This window comes from Quercus suber, unplaced genomic scaffold (assembly GCF_002906115.3).
Source record: "Quercus suber isolate HL8 unplaced genomic scaffold, Cork oak 2.0 scaffold_67, whole genome shotgun sequence".
NCBI lineage: Eukaryota > Viridiplantae > Streptophyta > Magnoliopsida > Fagales > Fagaceae > Quercus > Quercus suber.
Genome location: NW_027069532.1, coordinates 9257 through 28905, shown reverse-complemented (window position 1 = coordinate 28905; position 19649 = coordinate 9257). Strand labels below are relative to the sequence as shown.

At 31.0% G+C, this 19649-nt stretch overlaps 2 protein-coding genes and 1 pseudogene across 2 annotated transcripts in view; all 3 read right to left on the bottom strand.

Annotated features, from left to right (window-relative positions):
* Positions 1-266: 266 nt before the first annotated feature.
* Positions 267-16301, bottom strand: LOC136067319 (protein STRICTOSIDINE SYNTHASE-LIKE 5-like; annotated as a pseudogene).
* LOC136067311 (protein STRICTOSIDINE SYNTHASE-LIKE 6-like) lies at positions 10606-13170 on the bottom strand. The gene is made up of 3 exons (XM_065772949.1): positions 12851-13170; positions 12465-12597; positions 10606-10878 (listed from the first exon to the last, which is right to left on the bottom strand). The coding sequence occupies exons 1-3, from the start codon at positions 13168-13170 to the stop codon at positions 10606-10608; spliced, it is 726 nt and encodes a 241-aa protein (XP_065629021.1).
* Positions 16302-19291: 2990 nt separating the features above from the next.
* LOC136067318 (protein STRICTOSIDINE SYNTHASE-LIKE 5-like) overlaps positions 19292-19649 on the bottom strand; it is a 5288-nt gene continuing 4930 nt past the window's right edge. Inside the window, exon 2 of the mRNA XM_065772999.1 lies at positions 19292-19570. Coding sequence (XP_065629071.1) covers positions 19292-19570 — 279 coding nt within the window. The remainder of the gene's footprint in view (positions 19571-19649) is intronic.

Here is a 19649-nt window from a genome sequence, read left to right as displayed (position 1 = left end):
ATAAGTAGATAATTATAGTGTAGTCTCCATATAAATTTAGACACATGATACAAAATTGAATTCTAATTTCAAATTTTAAGTGAACTTTTTCTGAGTTTTGCCAAACACGCAAAGTCTCTCAAGTCTCATACATGCACAGCAACACAATTAGCAAGAACCAAGTAGAGTGTAGTTTATCTAAGGCACTTCATCCTAGTTATTTTAGAGGTACCGTCAAGAGTGTTGCAACAAGCAGCACAACGGTCTTATTTTCTCAAGGATTAGGCTCATGTGGCGGCCAAATGATTTCCTATCTTCATTGCACTTGTAACCAGTGCCAATCCAGGATCATAGTAATGAGCAATGGGATTTCCTGCCAAATCAATGGCCAAAACCCCACCATTCTTCTCCATTGGTGGTCTTCCTATGTACTTCTCCATGATCAGTAGAATCTTTCGGATGAAGGGGTATCTGAATGCTATATCCCATTGAAGTGTACGTGACTGCCAGTATATTGCACACAAAAAAGTACTCATGAAAAAGATGTTAATAGTACATAAGTTCATAAATGAGGCTAATCAGTCTCCTCTTTCAGAATTAATACACTAGATAGTGTTGCAGTTGAATAAGAACTATCCTAAATGTTAAAATGGTAGAAGGTAAATACTAAAGTTATTACAAATTTTACTTTAAAAAAACTTATAAATTGAGGTAGCAATCATTGTAATTGATGTCACTTTAAGACATAACATAAGAAAGTTTGATTTTATTTATTTATTATTATGTAGTAAAATTAGTAATATTCATAACATTGATCAATTAAAAAACCTTTATTATTTTAGTTATACTTACAGAATTTCCTTGCAACGAACATTCATGGTATCAAAAAAAAAAAAAAAAAAAAAAATCATGGCGTCAACTGCAACTAAATAAAAGTCTTACATGCCAAAAGTAATTAAAAATTTAAAATACTATACTTAAAATAAAATTTACATGTGATTCTCAATTAACTTCTGCACTTCACTAGCATATTATCAGTTAAGAGAGGGGAAAAAAAAAAAAACCCATTTTTTTTATAAAAAAAAGAGTAAGAAGCAAGAGCTAATTTACCGTTGACAATCCAATCCAATATTGGCCGTCTCCATCATATCTTATGTTATCAGGCATGCCTGGCAAATAATCAATAAACTTTTCTACTCTTCCTTTTTCCTTGCCTTGTATGTGATATTTTCTACACCTTCTCCTGTAATATAAGCAACCCATTTGGAATCATCAAAACTTCCACTATGTCAAACAAAAACTCAGCTGTCAGCTGTAATTTTAATTTGCTCTTTGGACAATAAAAACAAACCTATGGTTTAAGTAATTAAAACTACAGCGTTTACAAACAAATATGTCAAAGTTTTAAACAAAATATATATATTATTGATGTGACATTAGTTATATTTATTGATACGTTAGTTTGTATGGTTCTCGTAATAAAATTGATAATAATTTTAACATTTGCAAGCTTGAAAAGTAGCAAAGATACACTGGGGTTTCGCAAAAGATCACATAATTCTGATCAGGTGTGACTACTACACCATTAGCAACGTAGAGGTCACGGACCAAGACCTTGGTGGTTTTGGTTGCTGGATCATAACTCAAAAGTCTACCATGGGGCTTACCCTCCAAGGTGTCCAAATAAAATCACTTAAACCATATTTATATGAAGCATCTGTAAAATAAATCATGCCATTGTGTGCTACATCCACAGCATCTGTTGTTTTGAATTTTTGTCCATCAGCCTCATCTGTCAACAGCTCCACCAAACCGTCTGCGGTCACATTTAGAAGGCCCTGTTAATGTTATACATCACATTTCATTAATATATAACACCTAACAACCATTAGTTTCTAAGCATTGTTTGTTTTGACATTAATATTTTCAAAATATGAATCATTCTCAAAAAGTATTATATAGAACATTGTCTCATTTTCTTATATTTGGTAGCAACCTTAAAATGAATTAGACAACAATTGATCACTTAACTTCTTTTATTTAGCTTTGCATGAGATAAAGTTGTTTTCCTTATTTAGCTTTACATAAAATAGAGTTGTTATACAGAAAATCTAAACATAAAACAATTTTATCTCATGTGAAGCTAAATAAAGAAGTTAAAAAGACAGTTTCCTTTAAATCCATTTTTTTTTTCTAATACTACAAATATAAGAAAATGTAAAAAAAAGAAAAAAAAATCTTTATATAGTTTTCATACTACCAAATACAAAAAAATACAAAAAAAAAAAAAAAAAAATCTCCATGTAAGATTTTCCATTAAAACAAATGAAGCGTAATGACTAATTAAGGGGCACTTAAAGAGCAAGGCAGCTTTCCTGTAACCTGTGCTATAATTATCAAAGAGTTTATAGACATAGCTTCTTCTTCTCTTTTCATAATTTTTCACAACTTACTTAGGGTTTTTTTTTTTTTTTTTTTCATAATTCAATTATTATAACAAGTAATTAAGAGTCTGGATCGGATGACAATTTTTTGCATGGGTTACTGACTAATTCTTTTTACACGTTATTGGTACTTTCCTTTTCTTGAATATGTTAGCGGTACTTACACGCTTGATATGGACCCATAGAAAAAATAGCACATGTATGGACTCTCTGTATTTTTATTTTGCTGAGACACATTTAAAGCCATGGACCTCAATCCAAAATATATAGTTTAACCCATTGTAAGATTAAAATAGCATGTGTAGCACGTGATCCTTTCAATTGGATTCAAATAAGATGCAATAGTAATCCACGGTTGAGATTGAAAGTTCAAAAAATAAACTTTCAATCTCAACCATTAAATAAAAAAAAAAAAAGTTAAAAAACTTAAAAAGTTAAAGTTAAAGTTAAAAAATAAAAGTGGTAAAAATTGATGTAAGTAGGTGTGTTGTAATTGCACCGGATCCAATTAGTACCTTTGCCAGATGTGGATCCTATTCAATCATTTGGGATCTCAATCCAAACTTACAGCCATACATGATCCTTTCAATTAGTACCGTTTATTCTGATCTATTCCGATCCCTCCACGTGCTGGTGTCTCTTTTTGCGTGATTGTGATTGTATTATTTTCCACACAATTCTCAAAAAAAAAAAAAAAGCTTGAAATCTTATTTTTGCTTATTTATCAAGTTGATAAAATAAAAAAATAAAACATGAAAATTTGAAAAACAGTAATTATTAAATAAATTAAAGGAATAAAAATAATTCAAACATACTTTTTTTTTTTATGGAATTCAAATTCACATTGTAATCCGACTAAAGACACAATCGTTTTTATAATTTTTTTAAAAACTTTTCTATGATAACAAATTATGATTCATGCATGATAAATCTAACACTTTTTATATATAGATCCTCCACTATCATAACTTTTATTGCCTATTTATCATAATTTTCATTAAATTATGAAAAAAAGTTGTGTGCTTAAAAAACTTTATTTTATAAATAATTAAACATGAATAAATGTGTGTTTGATTTGAGAATAGTTAATTTACATAATATGAAAGAAAAAGTTAAAAGTTAATTTATTTTAAAAAATTGAATATTAAGTTATTTGAAATAAAGCTAAGAAAAAAGTAGCAATATATAATTTGTATGTGTGTGTTTTTTTAATTACTTAAAAGATTGTGGTTGTAATAATAAAAGAAAGAGCTAAGGAAAGGGTATCAAAGTGTAATTGTAAAATAAAATTAAACATATTATGGGTCCGTTTGGATTGAACTTATTGTTGCTGAAACTGAAAACATTGTAGCAAAATAATTTTTAAATGTGTGAATAGTACTGTGGGACCAATTTTTAATATTTTTTAGTGCGTGAACAGTGCTGTGAACAGTGATTTTTGTCATTTGCACAGTAAACTCATGTGATATTACTGTTCATGCGTAGAGGGGGGAAAAAAAATCTGAAAACACAAAACGTGGACACCACTTTTAGCTAAAACCAAATGCTCACTATATATCTCCACTAGAAATATAAATGAATTTCGAGAAATGGGGCACTATAGGGCTTTTAGTAATTTTTTTTTTTCCTTCTTTTGAAGGATGACCGTTTGGTTAGGGAACAAAGTTTCTCTCCAAACTAGTTTGGAGAGAAACCTTACAAACTCATCATATATATTTATATTGAGTATGAATTTTGAAAATCTAATCGTTAAATTGTATGTTCTTATTACATCTTTAATGCTTACAAAATTTCAAGAAAATCAAAGATTAATTGCTATGTCATCGAATAAAGGTTATAATTTCAAGTTTTTGTAATCTAAAGTTGTATATAAAAAAATAAGATAATTGATCAAATAATAAATAATATCCGATTTGAACGAAATTTGATATGCATGTTAAGAACATGAGAAATATAAAATTTAACAGTTAGATTTTCAAAATTCAAATCTAAAAAAAAAATATATGAGAAACTTTTTTCTTGGTTAGGCAAGGCTAAAAGCAACAACAACAAAAAAAAAAAACAGATTACTAGAAAAAAGAACTTATAGTAATAATTATTATTACTAGAAAAAAGTTTTAATAATTCAGACTAAAAAAAAAAAAATTAGAAATTTAATCTTAACAAATGAGTTCTTACCTTTTCAGGATCAGCAACGACAAGTTCATTGTTGTGACCAAAAGCGATTCCCAAGGGTCTCCCACCGGTGTTGACCCATTTCTCCACAACCGAGTCAGCCGCCGAGTCGTTTACAGTGACTCGGCTGATCCACCCGTCAGCACAGCCCGTGTAGATGACTCCTGACTTGGCATCATACGCTATATCTTCTGGGCCTATCAAATTCCCTACACCCACAAACTCAGACACTCGGAGCATGTGGTCGTTTTGTGTTGGCACGGTTATGACGTGCCGAGTCAACTCGGAAGGTGGCAGAGGAGCCGGGTCGAACGAGTGGAGTTGGTAGAGCAATGTCGCAGACTTTACATCAAACGCTACAAGCATTGGCGATGCAGTGGCAAAACATTATAAATACAAACTCTCACAGTGAATGAAAGAGAGATGAAATACCAGATCAAGCAACAGCGACAGCAGATCTGGGACAGTCCAAGCATTGGCGATGCAGCGGCAGATTGTTTGTGGGCGAAGTGACTACCCTTTTTTTTTTTTTTTTTTTTTTTGGGTTTGGAGAGTGAAGAGGGACAGTGGGAGAGGACTGCATTTTTCCCTCTTAGGTTTGTNCTACAACAGGGACAACACTGTGACAAAAAATGCAAAGGGCCATGAGCTTTTTTGTTTTGTAATAGTGGCTTCAGAGGGTCTAGGTAGGGAAGATGAGTCGGGGTTTTTGACTCGTCCATGGTTGTGGAACTCAGTGACTGATTCTTTTGTCTCAGAAGAGAAGAGAGTGCGTAGTACTTCTTTTTTTTTTTGAGCAAATGATGGTACTAGGGTGAATGTGTGAGAGAGCTTTTTATGGAGAGCTACTGACCGTTGAAACGTAGACCTTATCAATTTTAAGAAAATGACCGATTATAATTGAGTGGTTTGACACCTTACTTACTTAAATTTTGAAATTTTATAATGCAATGATGGATAGTTTTTAATCTTACTTGATAGTGTATGATGCAAAGTTTGACAACAAGGCATGCATTATTCAACTTATTTATTATTTATAGATGCTCTTTTTTTTTTTTTTTTTCTTTTTGGAAGAATTTAATAGATGCTTTAGAGTATTTGTATAAGAACTATTTTAAATAACTTTTTCATAATAAAATATAATTGCTTTAAATATTTTTTATGAAAATAGTTTTGAAAGTTTTCTAAAATAATTTATTAATAATTATATTGACGGTTAACAAAATCTTATTATGTATATATTTTTCGCATTGTCTTCTTCTTTTTTTCTTTTTTCTTTTAAGAAAATTTTCCACATTGTCAAGGTCAAGGTCGTAATTATTTATTTGTTGTTAAGGTAAGAAATAATAATACGATTGGTTAAAATCTTTGTAGCTTAACGTTGATATAGGGGGAAACCATTTCGTACCCAAATGCCCAAATGGCATATTCAGCACAAAAAAAGAAAAAAAAGAAGAAGAAAAGAAGCCCAAAGGCATGCACTGTGTAGTATCCACGGCTCCTAGTTGATAATTTAATAAAATAAAGGACTGGTTATCGAGTGTCTCATAATATTGTTCAAGACTGAGATTATTTTTTCTTCTCAAAAAAAAATACTGAGATTATTTATTTATTTATTTATTTTTTAATAGATCATATTTTTTGCCCAGGGTCAATAAAAAACATAAATTATACAAAATTTATTAAAAAAAACACTATAAGTTCATTTGAAATTTTTTTTCTAATATAATAACATATTAATTATTGTTGTAAGTCAACTTTAATTTATTAGTTTATTTTTTTACTCTTTAGTCTTTACCAATTTTTTTATGAATTTGCAAGACATTTTGATAAATTATTTTATATTCTTTACAACTCTTCAAATAAGGTACTGATCCACCCACGTAGGCGGCAGATTGTTTGTGGGCGAAGTGACTACCCTTTTTTTTTTTTTTTTTTTTTTTGGGTTTGGAGAGTGAAGAGGGACAGTGGGAGAGGACTGCATTTTTCCCTCTTAGGTTTGTTTTAGCCCTTTTTTTTTATGATTTATTTTTTTAAAATTTGATTTATGGGTTTTTTTTTTAAAGATTAAAGTCCAAAATTTTCTGTTGGACTTGTTTATCTTTTTGGAATTTAAAGCTGAATTCAACTGGGTTTTTGGTGTGCAAATGTTTATAGTAGGGGTTCAAAACAATTTTTTTTTAATTAAATATTATATATATAATTATTTTTTTTGGGCTAGGGGGTTCATTTGAACCCCCTTACTACGTAGTGCCACCCTTGGGCCCGAAGTCGCTTATGAGTTAGTTAAACAAATATTTTTTAAAATATAGTTAAACAAATATTTTATTTTTAAATTTCAATTAACTTAATTAATGAAGTCTATTAGTATGATAATAATTATAGTTTGAAATTCTAATATATATATATATATATAGAGTTTATTTGTTTTTGTTGCTTCTTAATGTAATAAGCCCGATATATACTTTCTTAACGAATGTGCGAATGCACCTATTAACAAAAGTCATTTTATGACTTTCACTTAACTTAATTAATAAAGTTTCTTATTGTTGAATAGGAAATATAATATTTGAATCTCGCCTACACTGAAAATCACTTATTGTACACCAGATTGTCTTACTTTTTAAAAACCTAAAATTTACTATTCATTCTTTATAAATCCAAAATTAAAGTACGGTTCCCTATAACTTGTTAAATACTCAAGACACTAAAGAGTTTTTCACTTTAAGCAAGCACTATTCTCTATAACTTGTTTTTTAGCTCAAATAGAAATCCTAATCTAATGAACCTGATATACTACCTACACTTTCCACTTAAGGTCACTTGAACTTGGGTTCTCAAACTCCACAAGCTTTTAAGGCTTGGAGAAGTACCTTTCCGCCCAATGTGGACAGTTCTATCCTATAACTTGTTATATACTCAAAACATTAAAGAGTTTTTCACTTTAAGCTGTATATGGCAAATACTTCCCTACAACAAAGATCAAAAAAGCATGCAAATTTGTAACTTTTAAGAAAAAGTTCTACAATTCACTAGTCATGTTTTATAAATTAGAAACTTTAAAAAGTATTATTCACCGTAATTTGTTAAATGCTCAAAACATTAAAGAGTCTTTTTCCCTTTTAGTTAAAGTTCTATATTGCAAAAGTTTTATTAAACCTACTTACAAAAATGCAAATGCACACACAGTCTCCAGTCTCTGTTAATAAAACAATGATGTTTGACTTTTCAAAAATAACTTAATTTTGGAACATATCAAAATGAAATATAGACCAAGCAATCTGAAACGAGACAAAAGAGTATTTCTTACAAAAATGCCAAACACTCACGCGACTCTCAAGTCACACCCATATATACAAATTCTTAGTAACACAGAGTGAGAACAATGTAGAGTTTTAGTTTATCCGAGGCACTGCATCCCAGTTATTTTAGAGGTACCATCAAGAGTGCTGTAGCAACAAGCACACTGCATGGTCTTATTCTCTCATGGATAGATATCAGGCTCATTCGGTGCCTCGTTCAGGATATTGCTTCAGGTTGAGGCGAAGAATGTAGGGATAATAAACTGAACCACAGTACAAATAATTTCCTATCTTCATCCCACTTGAAATCAGTGACAATTCAGGATCATGGTAATGGGCAATGGGATTTCCTTCCAAATCAATGACCATAACCCCACTATCCTTCTCCATTCGTGGTCTTCTATTGTACTTCTCCGTGATTATTAGAATCTTTCGGATGAAAGGGTGTCTGAATGCTATATTCCATAGAGCTAAACGTGACTGCCAGTATTGCACAAAAAGGTACACATGAAAAAGATGTTAGGACTTGGGAGTACTTGAGTTCATAAATGAAGCTTATCAGTCTCCTCTTCCATGAGGAAAATGTTAACGAGTACAGTAAGGTGTGATGATATATTGTGGGGTTCATTTAATAAAAAAATGATATAAATTAATAAAATAATTTAAACTAGTGCTGAAGTAATAGGTGAAACTTGAAAGGTTGGCTTCATTGGCTCTATACCCTATAAAATTGGTCAAAATTATGACAAAAAATTGACTTTATTGACATAAAATTGTTCCTTAACGGGTACCTTATGGTGCCCGTTAACACTACATCTTCCACAATTAATAGTTTAATACACTAGATAGTGTTGCAGTTGAATAAAAACTTTGTTATCAATAATAATAATAATAAGAAGAAGAAGAACCATCCTAGATGTCAAAAAGTCAAAAGGGAAATATTAAAGTTATTATAAATTTTACTATAAAAAAACTTATATTTGGTGGTGATAATAAATATAATTAATGTTACTCTTAGACATAATATAAGAATATTTGAATTTTTTATTATTATTTTAAATAGTGATATGTGTGTTATGTAGTAAAATTAATAAATAGTAATATCTCTAACATCACTCAATTCAAAAAAAATTATTATTTTAAACAAATTCGGTGCCTCGTTCAGGATATTGCTTCAGGTTGAGGCGAAGAATGTAGGGATAATAAACTGAACCACAGTACAAATAATTTCCTATCTTCATCCCACTTGAAATCAGTGACAATTCAGGATCATGGTAATGGGCAATGGGATTTCCTTCCAAATCAATGACCATAACCCCACTATCCTTCTCCATTCGTGGTCTTCTATTGTACTTCTCCATGATGATTAGAATCTTTCGGATGAAAGGGTGTCTGAATGCTATATTCCATAGAGCTGAACGTGACTGCCAGTATTGCACAAAAAGGTACACATGAAAAAGATGTTAGGACTTGGGAGTACTTAAGTTCATAAATGAAGCTTATCAATCTCCTCTTCCATGAGGAAAATGTTAACGGGTACGGAAAGGTGTGATGATTTATTGTGGGGTTCATTTAATAAAAAATTGGTATAAATTAATAAAATAATTGAAACTAGTGCTAAAATAACAAGTGAAACTTGAAAGGTTGGCTTCATTGGCTCTATATCTTATAAAATTGGTCAAAATAATGACAGAAAGTTGACTTTATTAACATAAAATTGTTTCTTAACGGGTACCTTACGGTGCCCGTTAACACTACATCTTCCACAATTAATAGTTTAATACACTAGATAGTGTTGCAGTTGAATAAAAACTTTGTTATCAATAATAATAATAATAAGAAGAAGAAGAAGAGGAACTATCCTAGATGTCAAGAAGTCAATAGGGAAATATTAAAGTTATTATAAATTTTACTATAAAAAAAACTTATATTTGGTGGTGATAATAAATATAATTAATGTTACTCTTAGACATAATATAAGAATATTTGAATTTTTTATTATTATTTTAAAATAGTGATATGTGCGTTATGTAGTAAAATTAATAAATAGTAATATCTCTAACATCACTCAATTCAAAATAAAAATTATTATTTTAAACATGCTTACAGATTTTCCTTGCAACGAACATTCATGGCATCAACCGCAAGTTGCAAAAAATTCATATTATATCTTTGAATATATATATATTGTAGGGTTCAAATTCTTTACGTAAACCCAAAGACAATTAATTTGTAGAGTATGGGTCAAAGAACTAGAATTAGTAAGGGATTAATAACAATGGATCATCACCCTTTCAACAGTGCAGTGATCAGTTTGTATACATTGATAGTTTTAATCACTCTCTTGTTTTCCTTCTCTCTCTTTTCCCTCCTCCTTCTTCCGGGGTCCCAATTGACAGGTGCTCCCCTCTATTATATAGTCACTCCTACCCTCATCTCCATCGTCCACGTGCTCTCCATCCATGAACTTGCTCAAGTACCTGTCACGTCAGACAGCTTCTTTTCATCTCTGTATGAGTGGCGGTAGGTTAGGATGCACTGTTCAGAGGTCTTCTCCACATAAATGCGGCCAGAAAAGCTGTTGCAATGCATTGAATACGGTGGCAGCAGCCTTTCCCTCAGATATTTCCCCATCCTTATCGTTCCTGAATATGCTTTGAGCTTATCTTGATCAGGTGGAGTCCTCGGACAGTCATTCGGGCTTTTCAGCCTCGTTCAGGATATTGCTTCAGGTTGAGGCGAAGAATGTAGGGATAATAAACTGAACCACAGTACAAATAATTTCCTATCTTCATCCCACTTGAAATCAGTGACAATTCAGGATCATGGTAATGGGCAATGGGATTTCCTTCCAAATCAATGACCATAACCCCACTATCCTTCTCCATTCGTGGTCTTCTATTGTACTTCTCCGTGATTATTAGAATCTTTCGGATGAAAGGGTGTCTGAATGCTATATTCCATAGAGCTAAACGTGACTGCCAGTATTGCACAAAAAGGTACACATGAAAAAGATGTTAGGACTTGGGAGTACTTGAGTTCATAAATGAAGCTTATCAGTCTCCTCTTCCATGAGGAAAATGTTAACGAGTACAGTAAGGTGTGATGATATATTGTGGGGTTCATTTAATAAAAAAATGATATAAATTAATAAAATAATTTAAACTAGTGCTGAAGTAATAGGTGAAACTTGAAAGGTTGGCTTCATTGGCTCTATACCCTATAAAATTGGTCAAAATTATGACAAAAAATTGACTTTATTGACATAAAATTGTTCCTTAACGGGTACCTTATGGTGCCCGTTAACACTACATCTTCCACAATTAATAGTTTAATACACTAGATAGTGTTGCAGTTGAATAAAAACTTTGTTATCAATAATAATAATAATAAGAAGAAGAAGAACCATCCTAGATGTCAAAAAGTCAAAAGGGAAATATTAAAGTTATTATAAATTTTACTATAAAAAAACTTATATTTGGTGGTGATAATAAATATAATTAATGTTACTCTTAGACATAATATAAGAATATTTGAATTTTTTATTATTATTTTAAATAGTGATATGTGTGTTATGTAGTAAAATTAATAAATAGTAATATCTCTAACATCACTCAATTCAAAAAAAATTATTATTTTAAACATGCTTACAGATTTTCCTTGCAACGAACATTCATGGCATCAACCGCAAGTTGCAAAAAATTCATATTATATCTTTGAATATATATATTTATAAACAATACTATCTAAGACACACACGTACAGGAAAAAGGATGATATCTTTGAATACTAAGTTAAGCAACGATCCTAATTAAAATTTGTATTTTACGCATTGCTAACAGCCAACTAAATAAAATTCGACCACCAAATTTCAAAAGTTTAAATTAAATACTATAGTTCAACAAAATAAAATTCTACCACCAAATTCAAAAGTTTAAATTAAATACTATATTTCAACTAAAATTTTATTACCAAAAGTTCTAAGAATTCTTTTTAAGTTATATACCAAATTCAAAAGTTTAAATTAAATACTATATTTCACCTAAAATTTTATTACCAAAAGTTCTAAGAATTTTTTTTAAGTTATATTAATCATCTATAAAAATTTTCGGATTTGATAACAATTCAATCTTACACAATGTGCTTCTGTCATATAATTTAAAAGAGAAGTGCTGCGTTCACAATATTTTTATAACAAATCATAGGTGGTTAGTTATTATTAGTTCAAATTTAAACGTACTAATAAGATTACTTTTTTATCTCAACATTAACAACTATTAACAACTTGTTACTTAAGATTTGTTGTGAAAATGTTGTGAAATTATTATGGACATAGCATTTCTCTAATTTAAAGGGTGCTTTGTTTTTCTTTTCCCTCTCTCTTTCTAGTTGATTATCTCTATTATCTTTTAATTATATATATTGGTGAAACTTTTTTTTCTTAAATTTACATGTGGTTCTTAATTAACTTAAGCATTTCAACATATTATCAGTTAAGAGAGAGAGAGAGAGAGAGAGAGAGAGAGAGAGAGATCCAATTTTTGAACAAAAACAAAGAAGTTACCGTGGACAATCCAATCCAATATTGGCCGTCTCCATCATATCGGATGTTATCAGGCATGCCTGGCAGATATTCAATAAACTTTTCTACTTTTCCTTTTTCCTTGCCTTGTATGTAGTATTTTCTACATCTTCTCCTGTATTAATAGCAACCCATTTGAATCAACAAAACTTCCACTATGTCAAACAAAAACTCAGCCTGTCAGTAATTTTAATCTTATAGAAGCAAACTTACGGTTTGAAGTAATTAAACAATGACGCTAAATAAATAAATTATTATATTGTTGATGCAACATCAATTATATCCATTGTTTCGTTCCTTTGTATGGTTCTTGTAATAAAATTGATAATAATTTTAACATTTTCAAGCTTTGAAGTTAGCAAACATACACTGGAGTCTCGCAAAAGATCACATAATTCTGATCAGGTGTGACCATTACACCATTAGCAAAGTAGAGGTCACGGACCAGAACCTTGGTGGTTTTGGTTGCTGGATCATAACTCAAAAGTCTACCATTGGGCCTGCCCTCCAAGATGTCATAAATGAACTTACTTAACCTATATTTATGTGAAGCATCTGAAAAATAAATTATGCCATTGTGTGCTACATCCACAGCGTCTGTCGTTTTGAATTTTTGTCCCTCAGCCTCATCTGTCAACAGCTCCACCACACCGTCTGCTAACCTTGGTGGTTTTGGTTGCTGGATCATAACTCAAAAGTCTACCATTGGGCCTGCCCTCTAAGATGTCATAAATGAACTTACTTAACCTATATTTATGTGAAGCATCTGAAAAATAAATTATGCCATTGTGTGCTACATCCACAGCGTCTGTCGTTTTGAATTTTTGTCCCTCAGCCTCATCTGTCAACAGCTCCACCACACCGTCTGCTGTCACATTTAGGAGGCCCTGTTATACATAACATTCCATTAATATATAACACCTACCAACCATTGGTTTTTAATGCTCTATTTGTTTCAACATTAACATTTTTCAAGAAAACGCCACAAGTATTAGTGCTTCTGGGGATACGGAGGATAAAGTCCGGAGTTCAAGTCTTTAAAAAGAAACTTTGTACACATATATACTTAGATTATGTTAGATTAGAATATAATTTTTATTTTATATAAAAAAAAATAAAGAAGAATCATTTTCTAAAAAGTATTTTTTAGAAAGTTATCTCATTTTTCAATATTTAGTAGCGGCCTTAAAATAAATTGAAAAACAATCTTTTGACGTCCTTATTTAGCTTCGCGTGAGATATAGTTGTTTTCCTTATTTAACTTTGCATAAGATAAAGTTTCTATCTAGAAAATTTAAACATAAAACAACATTATCTCATGTCAATATAGCTAAATAAAGAGAGTTAAGAGATAATTTTCATTTGACCTTTTTTTTTTTTTTCTTAATACAATCAAACACACAGAAAAATGCGAAAAACTATCTCTAGATATGGTCATCTATAGAAAATAACAGAAAAAGGGGGAGGGGGGACTTTACAAGCGTGGCAGCTGTTCTGTAATTTGTTTTAAAATTATTAAAGAGAAATTTATTTGATTAATTTGTTGTCCCTTTTTTCTTATTTTTTCACAACTTACTAATTATTATTTTTTAATAATTCAATTTTTATAACAAGGATCTGGATGGATGGAATGACAATTTTTTGCACAGGTTACCCATTAATTCTTTTTATATGTTAATGGTATTTTTTTTTTAATCTGAATATGTTAGCGGTACTTACACGGTGATATGGACTCGTAGAAAAAATAACACATATATGATATGGACTCTCAGAAAAAATAGCACATATATGATATGGACTCTAATTGTATCCATTGTCAATTTGTCATTAGTCGGAGAAAATAGCATGTGATCGCGATCTATTACAACCAGATTTGGATCCTGTGCAATCAGTTGGGATCTCTATCTTTTTACAATTTACAGCAATACATGATCCTTTCAATTAGTTTCTTTTAATAGTATATAGTATTGCTATAGTACTCTAGAAATACAAAACTTCTTGTTCTTAGCACTAGTCTTACTATTAATTTCGACTCAAAAAAAAAAAGTCTTACTCTTACAGCCTTGGTCTTATCTATATCTTATGGAATTTAAATTCATATTTAATTCGACTAAAGACACTATCATTTTCATAATTTTTTATAGAATAATTCTAGAAACACAAATTATTTTATAAAAAAATTTACAAATTGCTGATATAATGAGTGATGATTAGTAAATGAAAAGGTGATATTAGTGATGAGTTTAGATAAAAACCAATAAGAAGTTGATCATATTAATATTTTATAAAAATATTGTAAAATAATTTGTGGTTATAGCATTACTTTTTTTTAAGAACTGTTCTATGATAACAACTTATGATTCGTGCATGATAAATCTAACACTTATTATATAGACCCTCCACTATCTAACTTTAATTGCCTATTAACCATAGTTTTTCATTAAATTATAAGAAGAGTTGTGTGCATAAACTTCCTTTTATAAATAATTAGATGCGGAGAAATGAATGTTGAATTTGGAAATTAATTATTTTTAGTAGCTAATTTTCATAATGTGAGATAAAAAAGTTAAAAGTTAATTTATTTATAAAAAAATTAAAATTATTTGAAATAGAGCTAAAACAAAAAGTAGTGTGGAACCAACGAAAAGTACATAAAATAAGCACAAAAAAAAAAAAAGCTTATAATTATTTCCAAATGCACACATGTTTTGTTTTAATTGCTTTGAGTAGATATATTGTGGTTATAATCATAAAAGAAAGAGCTAAGGGAAGTGTATTAGAAGTGTAATCGTAAAATAAAATAAAACATATTAGATATCTCCATTAAAAATATATAAATATTTCTTTTCAAAAAAAATATAAATATTATTTTAGCTATAGGTCTCTTAAATTATGTTTTAGGGTATATTTTTTAAAAAAGAACAGTGGTTTGGTTAGGCAATTTGAGAGCCTAAAATCACAAAACTAAAAAGTCATTTTGCCAAAAGGGTTTGGTTTACTTTTTTTTTTTTTTAATTGGAATATTTTTTTTATTTTAATAAAAGACGACAATATCACTTATCAACTAAATAAAAAGTAGTGGTTAAAATTTACCGTTGCTTGCCATTTTATATTTAAAATAATAAAAAATACCTGATTAAAAAAAGTAAAAAATAAAACAAATTCTATACAAAATTACAAATGTAGAATAAATGAATACTAACCTTTTCAGGATCAGCAACGATAAGTTCATTGTTGTGACCAAAACCGATTCCCAAGGGTCTCCCACCGGTGTTGATCCATTTCTCCACAACCGAGTCAGCCGCCGAGTCGTTTACAGTGACTCGGCTGATCCACCCGTCATGACAGCCAGTGTAGATGACTCCTGACCTGGCATCATAAGCTATATCTTCTGGGCCTATCAAATTCCCCAGACCCACAAACTCAGATACTCGGAGCATTTGGTCGCTACGTGTTGGCACGGTTATGACGTGACTATTCAACTCGGAAGGTGGCGGAGGAGCCGGGTCGAACGAGTCGAGCTGGTAGAGCATTGTCGCAGCTGCAACGGGGACCAATACCGTGACAAAAAGAGTAAAGGGCCATGAGCGTCTTTGTTTTTTAATAGCGGCGTTAGAGGGTCTGGGTAGGGAAGCTGAGTCGGGCTTTTTCGACTCGTCCATGGCTGTGGAACTCAGTGACTGATTCTTTTGTCTCAGAAGAGAAGAGAGTGCGTGTTACTTCCTTTTTTTTTGAGCAAATGATGGTACTAGGGTGAATGTGTGAGAGAGCTTTTTAGGGAGAGCTACAGACCGTTGGAAATGTAAACCTTATCAAATTTTAAGAAAATGACAAATTATAATTGAGTGGTTTTGGTTGAAATTTAAATTATCTACTAATTTAAAATTTCACATCTTACCTACTTAAATTTTGGAATTTTATAATGCAATGATGGATAGTTTTTAATCTTACTTCATAGTGTATGATGCAAAGTTTGACAACGAGGAATGCATTATTCAACTTATTATATTATTTAATAGATGCTCTCTTTTTTTTCTTTTTTTCTTTTTGGGAAGAATTTAATAGATGCTTTAAAGCATTTGTATAAGAACTATTTTAAATAACTTTTTCATAAGAAAAAAAATAATTGCTTTAAATATTTTTTATGAAAATAGTTTTAAAAATTTTCTAAAATAGTTTATTAACAATTATATTGACCGTTAACAAAATCTTATTATGTATATATTTTTCGCATTGTCTTTTTTTTTTCTTTTTTTTGTAAGAAAAGTTTTCCACATTGTCAAGGTCAAAGTCAAGGTCGTAATTATTTATTTGTTGTTAAGGTAAGAAATAATAATACGATTGCTTAAAATCTTCGTAGCTTAACGTTGATATAGGGGGAAACCATTTCGTACCCAAATGCCCAAATGGCATATTCAGCAAAAAAAAAAAAAAAAAAAAAAAAAAGCCCAAAGGCATGCACAGATGNTTTCCAATGTGTTGTTTGTCTTGTTGTAGGAAGTAATTAAAGCTTCAACAGTAGAGCTTTAGTAGGGGAGTATTTGCAATGTAGCGCTTTAAGTGAAAAACTCTTTAGTGTTTTGGGTATTAACAATCATAGTGAATAGTGTTTTAATTTTGGATTTATAAACAGTGAATTGTTATTTTATATATATATATGTAAGGTCCGTTTTTGTAACCCAAAAAATATGGTTCCCAAGGTCCAACGAACCCATAACAATGAATTTGTAGAGAGTGATCGAAGGTTTGGCGCTCGCACGGCCTTCACCAGGCATAAACTCCCTTTTTTATTGAAAGATTAGACCACAATTTACAACTGGGGGATGCTCCTCGGCCACAGGCCGAGGAGCTTGTTCTTTTCCCTCCCCTCTCTCCCTCTTTACTTTACTCGCCTCCTCTTATATAGTCTTCATCGTCCTATCTTGTTCTTCCATCTGTTGATCATTCATTTGCATTCCTTCTGACCGTCCGTCCTATTAGAAGCCTTATCAGCACTCAAGTAGTTCACCTTGATCAACGTCGCCCTCAGGGGTTACATCCCATTAATGCGGCCAGAGGAGTTAGGTGAATGCATTAAGTATGGAGGTGACAACTTGCTCTGGGCTTGTCCACCCCCCCCCTAAAATTATCCTCAGTATGCGAGGATGAAGAGGTCCTCGGCGTGATCTAAAAAGAGTCTCTCCCTAAATTAGCATCGGATGGTCATCCTTCCTCGGCGTGAGCCTTGAGCCTACTACAAGATGGACTGAGACTATCAGGCCCACGGGCCCACATATATAATATATATATATATATCCCCCTAAAAACTTCAAATTTTAGCTTTAGCCTTAAAGTTCAATTTTTAAGAACCCTCTAAAGCACTTTTAAGACAATTTCAGCTATAACAATTTTAACCCTTTAAACAAATTTTCATTTAACTTCTCCAAAAGCAAAATCCCTTCGCCTTTAAAGTTGTTTTCACTTATTATTATTAATTATTGAACAAAGAATGAAAATCTCAGTTTTTTTTTTTAGAAGAAAAATAACTCATCTTGAACAATATTATGAGACACTCGATAACCAGTCCTTTATTTTATTAAATTATCAACTAGGAGCCGTGGATACTCACAGTGCATGCCTTTGGGCTTCTTCTCCTCTTCTTAAATTTCAATTAACTTAATTGATGAAGTCTATTAGTATTATAATAATTATAGTTTGAAATTCTAATATATATATATATATATATAGTTTATTTGTTTTTGTTGCTTCTCAATGTAATAAGTCTGATATATACTTTCTTAACGAATGTGCAAATGCACCTATTAACAAAAGTCATTTTATGGCTTCCACTTAACTTAATTAATAAAGTTTCTTATTGTCGAATAGGAAATATAATATTCGAATCTCGCCTACATTGAAAATCACTTATTGTACACCAGAATGTCTTACTTTCTAAAAATCTAAAATTCACTATTCATTCTTTATAAATCCAAAATTAAAGCACGGTTCCTATAACTTGTTAAATATTCAAGACACTATAGAGTTTTTCACTTTAAGCAAGCACTATTCTCTATAACTTGTTTTTTAGTTCAGATAGAAATCCTAATCTAATGAACTTAATATACTACCTACACTTTCCACTCAAGATCACTTGAACTTGGGTTCTCAAACCCGACAAGCTTTTAAGGCTTGGGGAAGTACCTTTCTGCCCAATGTGGACAGTTCTATCCTATAACTTGTTATATACTCAAAACACTAAAGAGTTTTTCACTTTAAGCTCTATATGGCAAATACTTCCCTACAACAAAGATCAAAAAAGCATGCAAATTTATAACTTTTTAAGAAAAAGTTCTACAATTCACTAGTTATGTTTTATAAATTAGAAACTTTTAAAAGTATTATTCACTGTAATTTGTTAAATGCTCAAAACATTAAAGAGTCTTTTTCCCTTTTAGTTAAAGTTCTATATTGCAAAAGTTTTATTACTAAACCTACTTACAAAAATGCAAATGCACACACAATCTCCAGTCTCTGTTAATAAAACAATGAGGTTTGACTTTTCAAAAATAACTTAATTTTGGAACATATCAAAATGAAATATAGACCAAGCAATCTGAAACAAGACAAAAGAGTATTTCTTACAAAAATGCCAAACACTCACGCGACTCTCAAGTCACACCCATATATACAAATTCTTAGTAACACATGAACAATGTAGAGTTTTAGTTTATCCAAGGCACTGCATCCCTGTTATTTTAGAGGTACCATCAAGAGTGCTGTAGCAACAAGCACACTGCGTGGTCTTATTCTCTCATGGATAGATATCAGGCTCATTCGGTGCCTCGTTCAGGATATTGCTTCAGGTTGAGGCGAAGAATGTAGGGATAATAAACTGAACCACAGTACAAATAATTTCCTATCTTCATCCCACTTGAAATCAGTGACAATTCAGGATCATGGTAATGGGCAATGGGATTTCCTTCCAAATCAATGACCATAACCCCACTATCCTTCTCCATTCGTGGTCTTCTATTGTACTTCTCCATGATTATTAGAATCTTTCGGATGAAAGGGTGTCTGAATGCTATATTCCATAGAGCTGAACGTGACTGCCAGTATTGCACAAAAAGGTACACATGAAAAAGATGTTAGGACTTGGGAGTACTTAAGTTCATAAATGAAGCTTAT

Coding starts and splice junctions, on each gene's coding strand:
- LOC136067311 (XM_065772949.1), bottom strand. CDS start 13,170: ATGATCCAGCAACCAAAACCACCAAGGTTAGCAGACGGTGTGGTGGAG. Junction 12,598..12,850: donor ATCTTTTGCGAGACTCCAGT/GTATGTTTGCTA, acceptor CTATTAATACAG/GAGAAGATGTAGAAAATACT. Junction 10,879..12,464: donor ATTGGATTGGATTGTCCACG/GTAACTTCTTTG, acceptor CAATACTGGCAG/TCACGTTTAGCTCTATGGAA.